Source organism: Jaculus jaculus, chromosome 14 (genome assembly GCF_020740685.1).
Source record: "Jaculus jaculus isolate mJacJac1 chromosome 14, mJacJac1.mat.Y.cur, whole genome shotgun sequence".
NCBI lineage: Eukaryota > Metazoa > Chordata > Mammalia > Rodentia > Dipodidae > Jaculus > Jaculus jaculus.
The window spans coordinates 12,618,564-12,637,672 of NC_059115.1; the positions used below are offsets into that span (position 1 = coordinate 12,618,564).

A 19,109-nucleotide genomic window follows, 5' to 3' on the forward strand; every position below is an offset into this window, starting at 1 on the left:
GGGTCTTACCATCTAGTTAAGGCATACAACCAACAGCAGTGGCAATAGCCGTTATAATTTCAGGAGCTTCCAGGGCCTTCCTGACCAATAATTCTTAGCTCACACCTGGCACTTGGATCTTTCTTCAACAACTTTATGACTTTTAGGGGATCCCTCTTTCTATCCATACAGGATGCTCTTCTTTAAACTCTTTAAATGCTGCCTTTACCGTCCTCTCAGATACTCTTCCAAACATATAACACACTCAGAGATTACCACTTTATCATTTATGTAATGAAAACTTTACATAGGGTGGACCTGCCAGTTGGTCTCGGGTGTTAGCAGCTATAAGGGGATTCTGAAGAACATTAGCAAAGTCCAGTAAAGCATTAAAAGATTCTATTGCAGAGCTAGACAGATGCCTTGGTGGTTACGTTTGTTTGCCCGTGGAGCCTAAGGGCACAGGTTCAATTCCCTAGGACCCATGTAAGCCAAATGCACAAAGTGTTACATGTGTCTGGAGTTTGTTTGCAGTGGCAAGAGGCCCTGGCACACCTAGTCTTTCTCTATCTCTCTCTCTCTCTCCCTGTCACTCTCTCTCACCCTCCTTCCCTCCCCTCTCTCTTACTCTTCTTAAATAAATAAATAGGAAATAAATAAGATACTTTAAAAGATTCTATTGGTTGCATCAACTGTTTCTTCAAAGGAGCAATATTGAATATACCTTCTCTAGTCGTTCAAAATCTATAAACATTTTCCATGTGTTGTCTTGCTTCCTTATTCTTTTCCTAAAAATATTTTGTGTTTATGAGAGAGAATGGGCACACCAGGGCCTCTAGCTGCTGCAAATGAAACTCCAGAAGCATGTGCCACCTTGTGCATCTGGCTTGCATGGGTCCTAGGGAACTGAACCTGGGTTCTTTGGCTTTGCAGGCAAATGCCTTAACCACTAAGTCATCGCTCCTGCATTTGCTTACTTATTCTGAAGTGGTCCTATAGGACTCTAGCTTTTCCCCATCCCCCAAAGATTCCATGAAACCCACTCAAGATGTGTGGTCTGATTCAGGGCCCAAGGTGAATGAGGCCACTCTTTTCTCTAGACTGTTGCACCTTCCCTGTAGGTCGGTCCCCCTCCTGGATAGCTGCTCCGAGGAGCTGGCTCTGAGGCTGAAGCCCTGGCCACTGTCTCTCCCACAGCTAGGCGAGCAACTACTGGCACTGGAATATCATTATGTAGGAGAGAAACGTGCACAGCTCATTCTGGGGACATAACTGACTATGCCTGGGACAATCTTAGGCATTTCATCTGTTTATTTTTTTAAACACACACACACACCAACGTCTGTTTTGGTCTGCCATTTATGTCATCTGAGAAGTAGTATTCTGGTTCTAAAGTCTCCCAGAGGCTCACCAGCACAGTGTTTTGTCAACCTTTTCTTACTTAAGAACTACCACACAAATCTTGTCACATTTGTCTCAGGTGATATGAAAAGACCACTCTGTCTGCACTGTCCTTCCCTCAGCATTTACTCGAGATTGCTGTGACACTTTATGGGCTTGAGTCACATGGCAGTATAAGTCACTAAGATTAACAAAGCTCTCCTACCTTGTAGAAATCTCATTCCACCAAGGGTTTTAGTAAAGCAACTAAAGTCCCATACCAGCCCTGTGGTCCCTCAGCAAAGCCTGTGCTTCCTCTGTTTCTTCCAATCTGTGATATTCATGGAGACCTGAGCCAGCAATCAGCAACAGTCCAGGATGGCTGCTCTGAGCGCGTCTATAAGAGACTGGCTTCCCTCACAGTACTGCCTTTGTCCCAAGGAGGGATGGGTATTTACGTGACTCGGTTTTCAGTTTCCTTACACTGTGACTGACCCCATCTGCACCATGTCCTCCAGCTGTACAATCCAGTACGTGACTGCCTCTTTTACTGCTTCCTTAAAAGTCTTTCCCAACTCAAGCAATTCACATGCAGAATACTCCCGGAATATCATGGTCTCCCGAAACATTCATTATTCACACCACACTATGAAAAGATCAAACATAAGAATTCAGGGAATAGTAGAGGGAGAAGGATTTCACTCCAAAGGCATAGTAGTCATTTTCAACAAAATCATAGAAGAAATCTTCTCCAAAATTGGGAAAGTGGTGCCAATGCAGATACACAAAGTCTTTAGAACCCCAGCCAGACAAAACTTGGAAAGAACCTCTCCTCACCATATTATAATCAAACTACCAAACACAAACCAAAGAAAAATTATTGAAAGCAGTCAGAGAGAAAAATCAAGTTACCTACAAAGGCAAGCCTATCAGGATTACAGCAGATTACTCAACACAAACTTTAAAAACCAGAAGGGCATGCAGTGATGTATTCCATGTCCTGAAAGACAGCAACTTTCAACCAAGATTACTTTATCCTGCAAAGCTATCCATTCAAATAGATGGAGAAATAAGGACATTCCATGACAAAAGCAGGATAAAGGAGTATTTGAAGACAAAACCGGCTCTACAGAAAATCCTTGAAAGAATCTTCCATTCTGAAGAAAAAGAAAAGCACACATATAAGGAGCTGGGAAAAAACAAACAATACTCAAATACTAGTTAACACAAGAGTAAAGGTAAAACTGTAAGAACTCTAAAAAAAATGACAAAAATGAATACATACCTTTCAATATTATCTCTTAATATCAACAGCCTCAATGCCCCAACCAAAAGGCATTAGTTTGCAGACTGGGTTAAAAAGCAGAATCCTTCAATTTGTTGCCTCCAAGAAACCCACCTTTCTATGAAGGATGGACACTATCTTAGGGTGAAAGGTTGGAAAATGGTGTTTCAAGCAAATGGACCTAGAAAAGAAGCTGGGGATGCTATCTTAATATCTGACAAGGTAGAATCCAGTCCAACATTAGTTAACAAAGATAAGGAAGGCCACTTTATTTTGATTAAAAACACCCTCCAACAGGAGGACATTATAATCCTAAACATATATGTACCTAACATGGTGGCCCCCAAATTCATCAAACAAATGCTGTTAGAACTAAGATCACAGATAACACCAAACACAGTGGTAGTGAGTGACTTCAACACCCCACTCTCATCAATTGACAGATCATCCGAGGAAAAAATAAACAGAGAGGCATCTGGACTAAATGTGGTCATAGAAGGAATGGATCTAACAGATATCTACAGAACATTTCATCCAAATGCTGCAGAATATACATTCTTTTCACCAGCACATGGAACATTCTCTAAAATAGACCATATACTATGACACAAAGCAAATCTTAACAAATACAGGAAAATTGAAATAATTCCTTGCATTCTATCTGACCACAATGGAATCAAACTACAAATCAATAGCAAGAAAGGCTGTAGAGCATACACAAAATCATGGAAACTAAACAATACACTACTAAATGATGAATGGATCAATGAAGAAATCAAGAAGGAAATCAAAAAATTTAGAGTCAAATGATAATGAGAACACAACATACCAAAATCTCTGGGACACAATGAAAGCAGTTCTAAGAGGAAAATTTATAGCTTTAAGCACCTATATTAAGAAATTAGAAAGGTCACAAGTGAACTACCTAATGCTTTATCTTAAAGCCCTTGAAAAAAGAAGAACAAGGCAAACCAAAAAATCAGTAGACAGGAAGAAATAATAAAGATTAGGGTATAAATGAATGAAATAGAAACCAAAAAAAAAAAAAAAATCCAAAGAATCAATAAAACAAAGGGTTGGTTCTTTGAAAGGATAAACAAGATGTCCATCACTAGAAGAATGGATAACTAAGATTTGGTATATCTACACAATGGAATTCTATACAGCAGTAAGAAAAAATGACACCATGAAATTTGAGGAAAAATGGTTGAACCTGGAACCAATCATTGTCAGTGAACTTACCCAACCAGGAAAAAAAAAAAAAAATCGCCACATATTCTCACTCATCTACAGCACCTAACCTGAATCTACCCAAGATTCCTTACATAACCAGCAAGCATCTCGTGGACTAGACAATAGGATGGGTGGAGAAGGAGGGGAGGGCAATTAAGGGGTGGGAAACACAAATCTAGACCCAAACGGCAATGGTACCATAAAATTCTACTTCCTAAAAGGCAGAACAAATGGCTGAACCTTCACCAGGCCCTTACAGGGAACACCTGAACCACAAGACACTGGAGAGGGTATGATGAATGACTAACCTTAATCTTCTACAGCTTTCCTCCCCCTCTCTCTCTCTCTTCTCTATAACTCTTGTATATTAGTTATCTTTTTCTTCCTTTTCTTAGTGAGCACTGACCTATAACTCCCAGTACCAGCATGTGGCTATCATCCACAATGAGATTTTGATCAGAGAGACCTACAAGGTTTCCTAAAACACAGACAGATTTCTGTCCAAGTACTTGGTGAACCACCAAAGGTTAGTGGTAAGGCCCTACTGCTGAAGATGCCTTATGTGGTTGACACATAAAATGGAATGGCATGGCTGGAAGCTGGAAGAGAGTCAGTCCCCAGACGGTCAGTGCGTCTAGTGCCAGAAGGTGCTACATGGGCGACTGGGGGAAAATGACTAATATCTGTCTAAGCAACTCATGGTCTAACCTACTTAGCAGCAAATAACCTGTTGTGATGCCCACACAAGTGCAATAGTGGCACACAGCCATGGTGGAGAACCAGCTGCTCTTGATTTGGCTTATTGATCCCCTCAATGGTATGGGATCCATAGCTGGAGCTGGGAAACAAGTCAGAACCATATCCAAACACAAGCCCACTCTCCAATATCAAGCTACTATCAACCATGGGCTACAAGAGGGCCTACACATATTAAATTCTCTATAAAAATAAAAACAAGGGTTATCTCATTTGTCCTGGTGCTAACTTACTCTCTGATGGAGAATCTGCTTCTCTTTTTCAGATAGATGTAGATCCTAAGGAGAGAGTTGTCAGGAGCCATAGTGCAAAAGCCTCTCCATTTTGCCTGGGCCTGTTCTTAAATTGACTCATTTATTAGAAATCTGGTCCATCCACATTGCAATTATGAATGTTGGTCAGCAGACTGTTTGCAAAATCTTATCTTTTGCAAAAGGCCAGTTTACAGTCAGGCTGTCAAGCCTGATGCGGTCAGGCTGTTAAGCTGTTGAGGCAAAGTTAGACAAACACCCGGTTACATCTCCTCTAGGCTCTCTAAGATTAGATAAACACCTGGTTACATCTCCTTTAGGTTCCCTAACAATCCCTTGGCCCTAAATCATGTCAGCCAGCTTAACTCCCCACTTTCTTCCCCTATATAACCATTGTGTAAAAAATAAAAATCTGAAGACCTTGATCAGAATATAGACGTGGTCTCCTTTGTGTCTCTTGTCTCTCCCCAGGTTAATTTCCCCTTGGGTCCTTGTTTGACTCCCCGCTGGCCAGGGCAGAGAGCCACCCCATCATACCTCAAAAGGGCCCCGGCTGAAACTAAGAAAAATTGGCAAAAAAGCAAGGATTCTGTTTTCCTACTTAACCGGGTACCAGCACAAGGGTGAAGGAGATCAACACAGAAAAATCAACTCCTACCAAATCAGAGAGCCAGAGACCCAGAGGCCCCCAACACCTCATCACTGAAGCAGACCAAAAATGAACCCAACATGGCTCGGAAATTTTGCGGAAGAGGGGGCAGAAAGAATGTTAGAGCCACGTATTAGGTCATGGTATGCAGAGACATTTTTCCTACCCATAACTGTGGGCTAACTCCACAAAGCATGACCCATATACCTCAACAAGGAGGGGACAAGGGGAGGGAGAAGGTCATGGATGAACCTAATAATGGTATCAAACTGACTGTATTTGCTGAATACAAAACTAATTAATAAAAACATTTAAAGAATTATGAAAAAGAATAAGAAAGGATAAACAAGATTGATAAACCCTTAGGAAATCTGACCAAAAAAAAGAGAGAAGAGACACAAATTAATAAAATTAGAGATGAAAAAGGTAACATCACAACAGACACCAGAGAAATTCAAAAAATCATAGGGACATATTATAAAAACATATACTCCACTAAGTATGAAAATCTGAAAGAAATGAATGATTCCTTGATATATATGACCTACCTAAATTAAATCAAGATGAGATTAATACTTAAATAGACCTATAACAAGTATGGAGATACAAGCAGTTATCAAAAATCTCCCAACTAAAAATATCCAGGCCCAGATGGATTCACTGCTGAATTTTACGAGACCTTCAGGGAAGAACTAACACCAGTGCTTCTTAAGCTTTTCCATAATATAGAAAATGACAGAATCCTACCAAACTCCTTCTACAAAGCCAGCATCACCCTGATAGCAAAACCAGGCAAAAAATAGAACAACAACAAAAAAAAAATTACAGACCAATCTCCCTCATGAACATAGATGCAAAAATTCTCAACAAAATATTGGGCAAACAGAATACAAGAATATATCAGAAAGATCATTCACCCTGACCAAGTAGGCTTTATCCCAGAGATGCAGGGATGGTTCAACATACACAAATCAATAAGTGTAATATCGTATATAAATGGACTGAAGGACAAAAACCACATGATCATCTCATTAGACACAGAGAACGTGTTTGACAAAAATCCAACATCTCTTCATGATAAAAGTCCTACAGAGACTGGGAATAGAAGGAATGTATCTCAATATAATAAAGGCTATTTATGACAAGCCTACAGCCAACATATTACTAAATGGGGAAAAACTGAAAGCTTTTCCACGAAAATCAGAAACAAGACAAGGGTGTCCACTGTCGCCACTTTTATTTAATATAGTACTGGAAGTCTTGGCCATAGCAATAAGGCAAAAGACGCACATAAAAGGGGTACAGATTGGAAAGGAAGAGATCAAATTATCATTATATGCAGATGACATGTTTCTAAATATAAAGGACCCTAAGGACTCTACCAGTAAACTGTTAGAGCTGATAAACACCTACAGCCATGTAGCAGGATACAAAATAAATACACAGAAACCAGTAGCATTCTTATATGCTAACAACAAAAATACAGAGGAGGAAATCAGAGAATCACTCCCATTCACAATTGCTTCAAAGAAAATAAAGTACCTTGAAATAAACCTAACCAAGGAAGTAAACCATCTCTACAGTGAAAACTATAAAACACGCAAGCGAGAAATTGCAGAAGACACTAGGAAATGGAAAAACATTCCTTGCTCCTGGATTGGAAGAATCAATATTGTGAAAATGGCAATCTTACCAAAAGCAATCTACACATTTAATGCAATCCCCATCAAAATTCCAATGGCATTCTTCATGGAAATAGAAAAAACAATCCAAAAATTCATTTGGAATCACAAAAAACCTCGAATATCTAAAATAATACTGAGCAACAAAAATAAGGTTGGTGTTATCACCATACCTGATTTTAACCTATACTACAGAGCCATAGTAACAAAAACAGCATGGTACTGGTACAAAACAGACATGTAGATCAATGGAACAGAATAGAGGATCCAGATGTAAGTCCAGGTAGCTAGAGCCACCTGATGTTGGATAAAAATGCCAAAAATTCTCATTGGAGAAAAGACAGCCTCTTCAGCAAATGGTGCTGGGAAAACTGGATATGTATCTGTAGAAGGGTGAAAATAGATTCTTCTCTCTCTCCATGCACAAGAATTAAGTCCAAATGGATTAAGGACCTTAACATAAGTCCTGAAACTCTGAAATTGCTAGAGGAAAAAGTAGGGGAAACCCTTCTACATATTGGTCTTGGCAAAGACTTTCTGAATATAACCATAATTGCTCAGGCAATAAAACCACAGATTTACCATTGGGACCTCATGAAATTACAAAGATTTTGTACTGCATAGGACACTGTGAATAAAGCAATGAGGCAACCTACAGAATGGGAAAAAATCTTGGCCAGCTATATATCTGATAGAGGATTAATATCTAGGATATACAAATAATTAAAAAGTGAAATAATAAGAAATCAAACAAGCCAATTAAAAGATGGGCTTTGGAGCTAAATAGAGAGTTCTCAAAAGAAGAAATACAGATGGCATATAAGCATCTAAAAAAAATGTTCTGCATCCCTAGTCATCAGGGAAATGCAGATTAAAACTACATTGAGATTCTATCTCACTAATGTCAGATTGGCTGCCATAATGAAAACAAATTATCATAAGTACTGATGGGGATGTGGAAAAAGAGGAACCCTTCTACACTGTTGGTGGAAATACAATCTGGTCCAGCCATTGTGGAAACAGTGTGGAGGTTCCTAAGACAGCTAAAAATCGATCTACCATATGACCCAGCTATAGCACTCCTAGGCATATATCCTAAGGACTCATCACATTTCCTCAGAAGTACATGCTCAACCATGTTTATTGCCACTCAAGTCATAATAGCTGGGAAATAGAACCAGCCTAGATGTCCTTCAACTGATGAGTGGATAATGAAGATATGGCACATTTATACAATGGAGTTCTACTCAGCGGTAAAGAAAAATGAAGTTATAAAATTTGTAGGAAAAATCGATGGATCTGTAAAGGATTATACTAAGTGAGGTAACCCAGGCCCAAAAAGCCAAGTGCTGCATGTTCTCTCTCATATGTGGATCCTAGCTACAGATGTTTGAGCTTCTGTGTGAGACGGAAAAAACTCAGTAGCAGAGGCAAGTAAGTTAAAAAGGAGATAAAAAGGGAAGGAAAGGAAGGGAAGAGGGTACTTAATAGGTTGGTATTGTATATATGTAAGTAGAAGAATAGATTAATGGGGGGTGAAAAGGCCCAAAGTGAGGTCAGGGGAAGGGATTGAGTAAAGGAAAGATGGAGGAGGGCTTATCAAAATCTAAAAGGATATAAATAAATCATATGCAATCCTTGGTTTTGGACAAAGGAACACTCACAAGCCACAGATCGTTGTTAGAAAATTTTCAGTGCCAGGGATGGGATACCTCCAGTGAGTTGTTGGCCAGGGAGGTCCCTGACTCCCCCAAAACATTGTAGACCATTGCCAAGGCCCTTGGCTTCCCACCAGGAATCTATGGGAAGACCCTATTGCTAAAGACTCCACATACTTGGGCTGCAAGGCCACTGAGAAATCCTGCTGGAACTGAGATGATAACCTCCTCCATGTAGACCAGCTGACAGAAAGCTGGAAGAAGCCATTCTACATGTACTTCAATGGGAGAAAGAGATACCACCAGTGAAGATACTCAACAGTGGGCATGAAAGCCTTATAATTGGCCAGCCAGGCCAAATGAGCCAACAGGTGCAATAGTGACATGTCTGTTATGGTGAAAACCAACTCTCCTCCAATTGGACTGGAGGCCGCTCCAAGGGAGGGAATACATCTCTGATACTGAAAACTTAAAACAGGGGTACTCATGAGCCCTAGAGGTATAAAATCTGCTGATGTCTGGCTAAATGTATATACTATGCTTATCAAACTGTCCAGTAAGTACTTCTCTTAATATTTATACACTTATATTAATGCTACTCTCACTTTGGGTAGAGAATCTTCTTTTTTCAGATGGCAGTGACCTTGGGATGACTCAGAAGGTATCATAGTGCTGGAAAGAAGTGACTAGAGTACTGAGTAACATCTCATTCACACCTTCCAAGGCTCAGGGTCTAATGCAGAAGAGATGGCAGAAAGAATGTAAGAGCCAAAGGAAGGGTATAACTCCTTACAACATGCTCCCTCCAGACATAAAATGGCCTAGATATCCATGACCTCATAGTGCCTGACACTACCTACTCAAGACCATCATAAGAGGGGGGAAAAAATCATGACATCAAAAGTAAAAGAGAGACTGATTGAGGTGGGGAAGGGATATGGTAGAGAATAAATTTCAAAGGGGAAAGTGGGGGGAGGGAGGGTATTACCATGGGATAATTTTTATAATCATGGAAAATGTCAATAAAAATTGAGAACAAAAAGAAAGAATGAATGACACATTGAAATTTGTAGAAAAAATGGTTGAACTTGGAACATATCATTCTAAGTGAACTCACACAATCACAGAAAGACACTCATTGCATGATCTCACTCATCTGCAGTTCCTAACCTGGATCAGTCCAAGTTGCTGACATAACTAAATAGCATCTTGAGACTTGGACGATAGAGAGGGTAGGGCTTGGGAAAAGGGAAAGGATGGGTAGGGGTCACAAAACCGAACCCAAATTGAACTGGTACCATAGAATGAAATATCCTGGAAGTCAGACTAAAAGGCAGAACCCTCAATAGGGCCTTAGGGGGATCACATGAATTGAAGGTCCCTGGAGAGGGTAAGATGAAACCTAACCTCAAATGTTTCCTTTTTTCACTCTTCTCTGTCTTTTTCTTTTTTCTTTTCCATTGGTGCTGGCCTGTAATTCCCTGTACCAGGATGTGGTCTACATCCACAATGAGCTGTTGCTCAAAGAGGCCTACTAGATCTCCCAAAACACACAAGACAGACTTCTGTCAGAGCACTTGATTACTCACCAGAGGTTAATGATAAGACCATACTGCTGAAGACACCAACTGCTGTTGGCAGAGACCATAGAGAGACTTCACTGGAATCCAGAGGAGAGCCCAGTCCCCAGACAATTAGCCTATCTAGTTCTGGAAGGAGTTACATGAGCTTCCAGGGGAATGTGGCCAACATCTGTTCAAGCAACTCAAAGTCTAAGCAACTCAGAAGCAAACAACCTGATGTGATGCTCACCCAACTTCAATAGTGACACACAGCCATGGTGGGTAACCAACTGCTCTTGGATTGGCTAGCAGATCCACTCATTGGAAGGGTAACCATATCTGGAACTGGGAAACAAGCCAGAATCACATCCAGATAACAATTCTGCTTTCCATTGTCAAGCTTCCACTAACCTTGGACTGTAAGAGTCTATACCCTTTTAATTCTCTCTAAATTAATAATGGTTATTCCATTTAACTGGTGCTCACTTCACTCTCCACTGCTTGTCCTTTTCAGATGGGAACTGGACCTGAGAAGACAAACAAGCCAGTGCACTCCAATCTGGCCCCAGCTGAAACCACAGAGGAATTGGGGAAATGAGCTACAGAGCTGCTTTCTCAGTGAATCTGGTATCAGCACAGGGGTGATGGAGACAGACACTGAGGACACTCAACACCTACCAAACCAGAGATCCAGAGGCTCCTAAGTGCCCATCACTGAAGTAGATTTAAAATGGTCCCAGCATGGCTCAGGGAATTTTGAGAAAGAGAGGGTGGAAAGATTGTTAGAGCCACAAGTTGGGACATTTTGCACAGAGAAATCCCCCCCCCCCATAATGCATGACCCACAGTCCCCAAATAAGTTGACCTTCATCCCCAATGAAGAAGTCCTCTTCAGAAAAGGGGCAGGGAGGATTGAAAGGATGGTACAAACATGTGCTGTTTATATACTAACTATGTTCATGTCTAATAAAAAAATAACTTGAGTCTATGGGAGACATACATTTACATTCAAACTACCACAGCCTCTCTTTGGTCACTGCTGTGATTGCCAAGCTACACAGCAAGCAAGGTTTGGGGAGGTGTTCCTATCTTTTCCTTTCTTCTGGCCTTAGGCTCACTGGCATAAGAGATGCTCATGCTACATCATCAGCATTACATGTGTTCTGGGGAAGCAAATGAAGATATTTACACTTGTGCAACAGGTGCTTGGTCCACTGATCAATCTCCCCAGGCCCTTAGTAACCTCTTTATGTGCACAGCTCTGTGCTCCACCACCACCGTCTATCTCCACAACTCTCTCCCTTGCAAAACCCAAAGTCCTGTTTCCATAAAAACTACCTCCTCATGCTCCCCACTCCAGTCCCGGAAACCTTCCCACTGCTTCCTATCTGTGCATTTGATTTCTCTAAGCACCTCATAAAGTGAAGGCATACAGTATGTCTTTTTGTGGCTGTTTCACTCAACACTGTGTTCAAGATTCATCCATACTTCAGAAACTACTTACTTTCTATGACTAAACACTATTCTATTGTGTCCCACAAATTATGTCTGGTATTCTCTTTAAACACTGATGTGGGGGTACAAGGCTGCTTTTGATAGGCAGCATTATTTTAGTCTCTGTCTACAAAAGGTTTCTGTTCTGTGGTCCTTTGGCCCACCAACACTTTTTAAAAGAACTTGTAACCTTCTGATTCCATGTGGGTATAATTATCATTACTCAGGATTTATCACTCCAAACTTGGAAATATTTCTCACACATCTGTATCTCTCAAGCAACAAAACAGAGACTGGAATCTGGGAAGATGCCATTCAATGAATATTAATCTTAACAAAAAAAAAATCATCTAGAAGTTTCCTTGCCTCTGTCCCTCCTCCTAAGTCTCTGGAGAATGTCAGTGAAAAACTTTCCACCCCTTTTGCAACCCACAGAGAGACTATGTAAGTCTCTGAGGCCCAGTGCTCTTTTTTAAACTTGCACCACAGCCTCCTTCTTTCTCACATTGTGGACAGTCCACTCAGCAACTCAGAGAACTCACAAAAGAAAGAGAGATGAAGAGTGTCTTTGTGTGCATATGAGTGTATTGTGTGTGTGTGTGTGTGTGTGTGTGTGTGTGTGTGTTTCCATACCATGAACAGCTCCTCTAAAGATGGCTGAGAGCCCCCTTGGTTTTTCCTATGCTGAGCAGATGAATCTATGAGGCAACTGTGTGTTCCCTGGGAGCAGCATCAGCAGAAAAGGACCAGTACCTATGTAGCTTCAACCATCAGGTGAGATGATCCAGTCCAATTTTGTCTGGGTTATGAAGGCAAGGGACAACAGACACAGCCTTTGTCTTCTACAGCATTCATGGCATGTCAGGTCCAGATCACAGATTCTCAATAATTTAGAGATATTAATACATTGACCCCTCAATAATGCCAGTTTTCTGATATATAGACACAAAACTAATAGATAAATATCTGATTGATAGCTAAAAAATGATAGGTATGACATATACATAGATTGGTGTAGATAGATCTTCAATATAGGAGAACTGTCACTGGAAAGATACTATGCAGTACATGTCTATCTGATGTCACCACTTTTCCTTCTAGCTGAAAAGTTAGAATTCTTAAAAAGCCAGTCATGTAATCATTCACATTAGACAGTACTGATTAGTTCAAGGGGAGGAAGTTACTCTTACATATATTTCTCCCATATTTTCAAAGATCTCGAGCTAAGCCTCAAGCTCTCTCAGATCCTGTGCCCCTCAGGGTCTGCATCTTTTGCACAAAGTTCTTCTTAGTAAGGATTTGTAGAATTAAAGACAATAAAAGACCAGTGAAGAGTCTTTTGTCTCATGAGAGATGTCTTTAGTTTTACCAATAAGTGAAGAGGTAAACAACCTCCATTAAAATCAAGGATTTTATTCAAACAGATTTTTCAATGTCATCTCAAGTCACCAGTCAGGAAGAGTAACATAGAAAGAGGCGCAGGCAAGAAAATTAAGGCAAGCCCAATCAGGGAGGAATTACTGCAAGAGGAGATCAGAGTAATATCTTCATAGTGAAAAAGAATTCCACCTTTTGGTACCATATTTGAGCTGATTAAAGTTACTCCTTTTTTTAAAATTTTTATTTATTTATTTATTTGAGAGTGACAGACACAGAGAGAAAGACAGATAGAGGGAGAGAGAGAGAGAACGGACGCGCCAGGGCTTCCAGCGTCTGCAAACGAACTCCAGACATGTGCGCCCCCTTGTGCATCTGGCTAACGTGGGACCTGGGGAACCGAGCCTCGAACCGGGGTCCTTAGGCATCACAGGCAAGCGCTTAACTGCTACGCCATCTCTCCAGCCCAAAGTTACTCCTTTAATACTGGAAACAATTCTTGCTGAGGACCCTTTGAGGGCCTCTGTTGAGGACTGTCTTAAACACCACCACAAGTGCCAAACCCAGGTTCAGGAAGCACATTTTCAGTGCGACTGACAGCCCTTCCGGTAAGGTAGATTCTCATCACATGAGGAGCCCTTGGGAACAACTAATAGGTCTGCTCCTGGCCTAGCATCAGTCTGACCTCCAATACATGAATACATTTTATGTTTTCTTCTTACTAAACCTATGAGGACAAGTGGTGATAGTACCATTGTTTATATTGGATGGGTTTTCACTTCACTGGGATGAAATATAGCTAGATTTTGGCTGATGTTTGATGCTAGAGCCTATGCAAAGGTCAATTACTAAATTTAAATTTTATGTTTACTGGAACTTGTGTTTTGCATAATGGGGTTTAAAATGTGAGCTGGTGAATTCACATCTCTGGGTCTCAGCCTCCAATTGAGAAACTCTGTTCCTACCAATGATTAAGTTAACTCATGATCCTCATATTTTAGTTGATATATTTTTTAAATATTGTATTTATTTGTTTATTTATATTTAAGGGAGGGACAGAGGCAGATAGAGAATGAGTGTACCAGGGCCTCCAGCCACTGCAAATGAATTCCAGATGCACACGGCACTTTGTGCATGTGGCTTCACATGGGTCCTGAGGAGTCAAACCTGAGTACTTGTTCTTTGCAGACTAGCCCCCTACCCACTAAAGCAATCTCTCCAGCCCTCTCTAGTTGATATGTTTAAGATTTAACTTTGCCCAGTGTTTCCAAATCTGGTGTCTCAAAACAAAATCTTTCATTCTTTTTGGCTACGAATATAATGGGAATAAACCATGTATGTGTGATGTTTTTCAGGGTTCCTGCTCACAGAAGGTGCAGGATCTATCTCAAAGCATTTTAGTTTTTGGAAATTAAAAGGAATATACATATGTATGTGTGCGCACATACGTGTGTGGTTTGCATTTGAATGTATATACATGTTTGTGTGGATGTGGGTGCACACGTGGGGGGTTGTTCTGTGAAAAGTGTGTGTAGGCCAGAGATTGATGGTGTTTGCCTCATTCACACTCCACCTTACTCACAGAGACAGGCTCTCTCACTTTACATGGAGCTCCCCAGTTCATGTAAAACATCTAGATATCACACCCAGAGATCCCTGTCTCTGCCTCCCCAGCACGTGGGTCCTGAGGAATTCACACGCAGACGCTTGGGCTTGGTTGGTAAGCACAGTACCCACTCAACTATCTCTCCAGCCCACCGGCAATGTGTTTTGAATGTGATATTACAACTCCTGACCTTAGAACTTTCATATATTTAGATCATTAATTTTCCACAAAAAACAAGTGACAGACAGGTTTTGGAAATATTTAGTGGAGAATAATGTCCCGGGAAGGCATTGGAAAACAGTGAGCCCCACTGCCTTTACAGTTTTTAGAAGAAAGGACTTTGTTGAACAAAAAACAAATCCAACCTAGTATTTGTTCAGTTACACCCGTAACCAAAACGTGGAGGTAGTGGAATAGGTGGCCAGCTATATTATTTTTGTCATCAGGGTACAGTATCTCAGAAGGTCATTTTTTTTTTTCTAAAGTGGCACAAGCTAGGCATGGTAGCGCATGCCTTTTTTCAAAAAAAAAAAATTGTTGTTCTTTTACTTTTGTTTATTTATTTGACTTTTTGTTCATTTTTATTTATTTATTTGAGAATGACAGAGAGAGAAAGAGGCAGAGAGAGAGCGAGAGAGAGCAAGAATGGGCGCGCCAGGGCTTCCAGCCATTGCAAAAGAACTCCAGACGTGTGTGCCCCCTTGTGCATCTGGCTAACATGGGTCCTGGAGAACTGAGCCTCGAACCGGGGTCCTTAGGCTTCACGGGCAAGTGCTTAACCGCTAAGCCATCTCTCCAGCCCTCAGAAAGTCATTTTTTTAAATATTTTACTTATTCACAAGGGGGAAGAATGAGAGAAAAGGGGGGAGAGGGAGAGAGAGAGAAATAGAGAATTGGCACACAAGGCCTCTAGCCACTGCAAACAAACTCCAGATGCATGCTCTACTTTATCTGACTTCGGTGTGGGTATTGGACGATTGAACCTGGGTCCTCAGACTCTGGAAGTAAGTACCTTAATTGCTAAGCCATCTGTCTGTCTCTAAAGGTCATATTTTAATATGCCTGGAAGCAAAGAACCAATGTAGGGATAAAAATGGGCAGGTGTAATGACCCTGTGGTGACAAGAAAATGTCAAAATGGCAGGTGTCAAGAATTAAGAGGTCATCAGCCGGGCATGGTGGTGCACGCCTTTAATTCCAGCGCTGGGACGCAGAGGTAGGAGGATCGCTGTGAAGTCGAGGCCACCCTGAGACTGCATAGTGAATTCCAGGTCAGCCTGGGCTAGAGTGAGACCCTACCTCAAAAAAACAAAAAAAAAAAAAAAAAAAGGAAAAGGAAAAAAAAAAAAGAATTAAGAGGTCTTGGAAGGGAGATTGAAATTGAGGAGATTGAGATGTAGCCAAGAACCAGCACACATAAGACCTTGTAAAAACAATAACTTGGGCTGGAGGGATGGCTTAGTGGTTAAAGCATTTGCTTGTGAAGTCAAAGAACCCGTTTCAGTTCCCCAGGACCATGTAAGCCAGATTGTGCTTGTGTCTGGAGTTCGTTTACAGTGGCAGAAGACCCTGGCTCGCTCATTCTATCTGCCTCCCTCCCTCCATCCATCCATCCATCCCACTTTCTCTCTCTCTCTCTCTCTCTCTCTCTCTCTCTCTCTCTCTCTCTCTCTCTCTCAATGAAATAAAATAAAATAAAAAAGAATAACTGTGCTGGGCGTGGTAGCTCATGCCTTCAATCCCAGCACTAAGGAAGCAGAGGTAGGATTGCCATGAATTGGAGGCCAGCCCGAGATTGAATAGTGAATTCCATGTCAGCCTGGGTAGGGTTAAGCTTAGGTTAGAATAACTTGTTGCAAACTGCTTGTTGCAAACTGCTAGGGTAAGACTGGGTGGGCACTGGGGGAGGAGTGGAAGACGCAAAGGCCACGAGGTGGGACGCCCATGAAGGCTGGGGCTCTGTGCAGCAGCGACCACATGGGCGGGCCAGACTAGTTGAGTGAACGAGATCATTTCATGCCTCACTCACTGCAGTAGTCAAGAAGAATCGCGTACTTAACCAAACTACACAGAGTCCCGGGAGCTTTGGAGGACAGAAGCGGACGGTTCCAGTTCTCACTCCACGGGTTGCTCCTCCCTCTAGCCTTCCTCCGCTGTCCTGCGGTAATGCGCGCTCACCCCGCTCTCCTGCTGCAAACCGGGTCTCCCGCTGCACCGTGGGCCAACCAGAGCCACGCGCAGGAGCTGGGGTTTGTGCTGCTCGGCTTTGCCCACGTGCCCAAGCTGCGCCCCGCGCTCGCGGCCATCTTCCTGGCCATCTTCCTGACCACGCTGCTGGGCAACTCTCTCATCGCGCTGCTCACCAGCCTGGACGCTGGCCTGCGCACGCCCATGTACTTCTTCCTGCGCCAGCTGGCCCTGCTGGAGATCTGCTTCTCCCTCGACGTGGCGCCCCGCCTGCTGGTGACCCTGCTGCGACCCGGGGTCGGCGTGACCCCCGCCAGCTGCGCCCTGCAGATGCTCCTAGTGCTGTCCTGTGTCACGACCGAATGCTTCCTCCTCACCGCCATGGCCTGGGACCGCTTCCTGGCCATCTGCAGGCCGCTGCACTATGGCTCCATCATGAGCCCCAGGATGTGCCATCTGCTGGCTGCCTTCTGCTGGCTGGCCGGAGTCCCTGTGTCCCTGATCTTCACCATCTGGCTCTTCAGCTTCCCCTTCTGCGGGCCGCGTGGAGTCCGGCACTTCTTCTGTGACATCGCCCCTCTGCTGAGCCTGGTGTGTGCAGACACCAGACTCTTCGAGGCCAACGTGCTGGCGGCCACAGTGCTTGTCATCATGGTTCCCTTCTGCCTCATAGCCACATCCTACATCAACATTCTGGCCACTGTCCTGCGGATGCCATCCACCTCGGGGCGCCACAAAGCCCTGTCCACCTGCGCCTCCCACCTCATAGTGGTGATTCTTTTTTATGGCACGACGGGGATCATCCATCTGCGCCCCAAGGCCAGCTACTCCCCAGAGAGCAAGCAAGTGGTGTCGCTGTCCTACACCATGGTGACCCCCATGCTGAACCCCCTCATCTACAGCCTGAGAAACAAAGAGGTCAAGGCTGCCTTTGGACGTGTGTGCTGTGGGCGCCAAGGGTTCTAGACCCCCTGAGTGAGCTTTCCTACACCATCTCTCAGTCAAGAATCATTGACACTGGGTTTTCCAGAGTGGCTTGCAAGTGTCTGGTGTAGCGCCCTGCATCTCTTCCAGGGAACCCTAGTTTTTCTCCTTTAAGTCTCTGCAATCTTGTTACAGCTACTTTGGCCGTTCTGTCTAGGAAAAGGCACAGGACTAAGGCTTTCCCTCACTGATTGGGATGATTCAGCAGAGGTGAAGCAATGGAGGAACCAATTAAAGATTATAAGCAAGCAGTTGTTATGTGAATGCAGTTCAGGCTGGAGAGATGGCTCAGCGGTGAAGGCACTTGCCTGTAAAGCCAAAGGACTTGGGTTTGATTCTCCAGGACCCACATAAGTCAGATACACGAGGTGGCATGTGCATCTGGAGTTTGTTTGCAGTGGATGGAAGCCCTGGTGTGCCCTTTTCTCTTGTCTTGTCTTGTCTTGTCTTGTCTTGTCTTGTCTTGTCCTGTCTTCTCTTCTCTTCTCTTCTTCTCTCTCTCTCTCTCTCTCTCCTTCTCTGTCTCTCTTTCTCGCTCACTCAAATAAATGAAGATAAAATACTTTAAAAAAGAATGCTGTGTCACAAATTATCCTAAACTTTAGTACATGAAAGCCTGTCATGTATTCTCATAAATCACCAGTCAGCTGAGTGTCAGATAATTGTAGGTGGGGCCTACCTTGATGGTATTTTTGGCATGTGCTGAGCTTGCTCACACAAATAAGTGTTAACTAATGTAGACTTGCCTTCACTGGAGGAGGCTCTGGTGCACATGTGTCTCCTGAGACCAGAGAGCTTTATGGGCATGCTTTCTTCCTCACATTAGCTGAGGTGTCTGAGTGGAAATAGAATTGTACATGAGACTGTCAGGATTTTGGTCATGTTGCATGTATTTATATGAACTAGCCAATGCAATCCACTTGAGCACATCCAAAGCCAGCAAGCAGTTGATGACCATTTCTTGTGGTGGAAACTGTGAAGTTATATGAAAATTGACATTCATATGAGGGTGATTTGCAAATTCAAC

At 42.6% G+C, this 19,109-nt stretch overlaps 1 protein-coding gene across 1 annotated transcript; it reads left to right on the plus strand.

The window, feature by feature from the left end:
- The first annotated feature begins 17,077 nt into the window (after positions 1-17,077).
- LOC123454613 (olfactory receptor 10A7-like) lies at positions 17,078-18,064 on the plus strand. The gene has a single exon (XM_045133317.1). It carries the CDS (start codon positions 17,078-17,080, stop codon positions 18,062-18,064), a length of 987 nt encoding a protein of 328 aa, XP_044989252.1.
- The last annotated feature ends 1,045 nt before the right edge of the window (positions 18,065-19,109 follow it).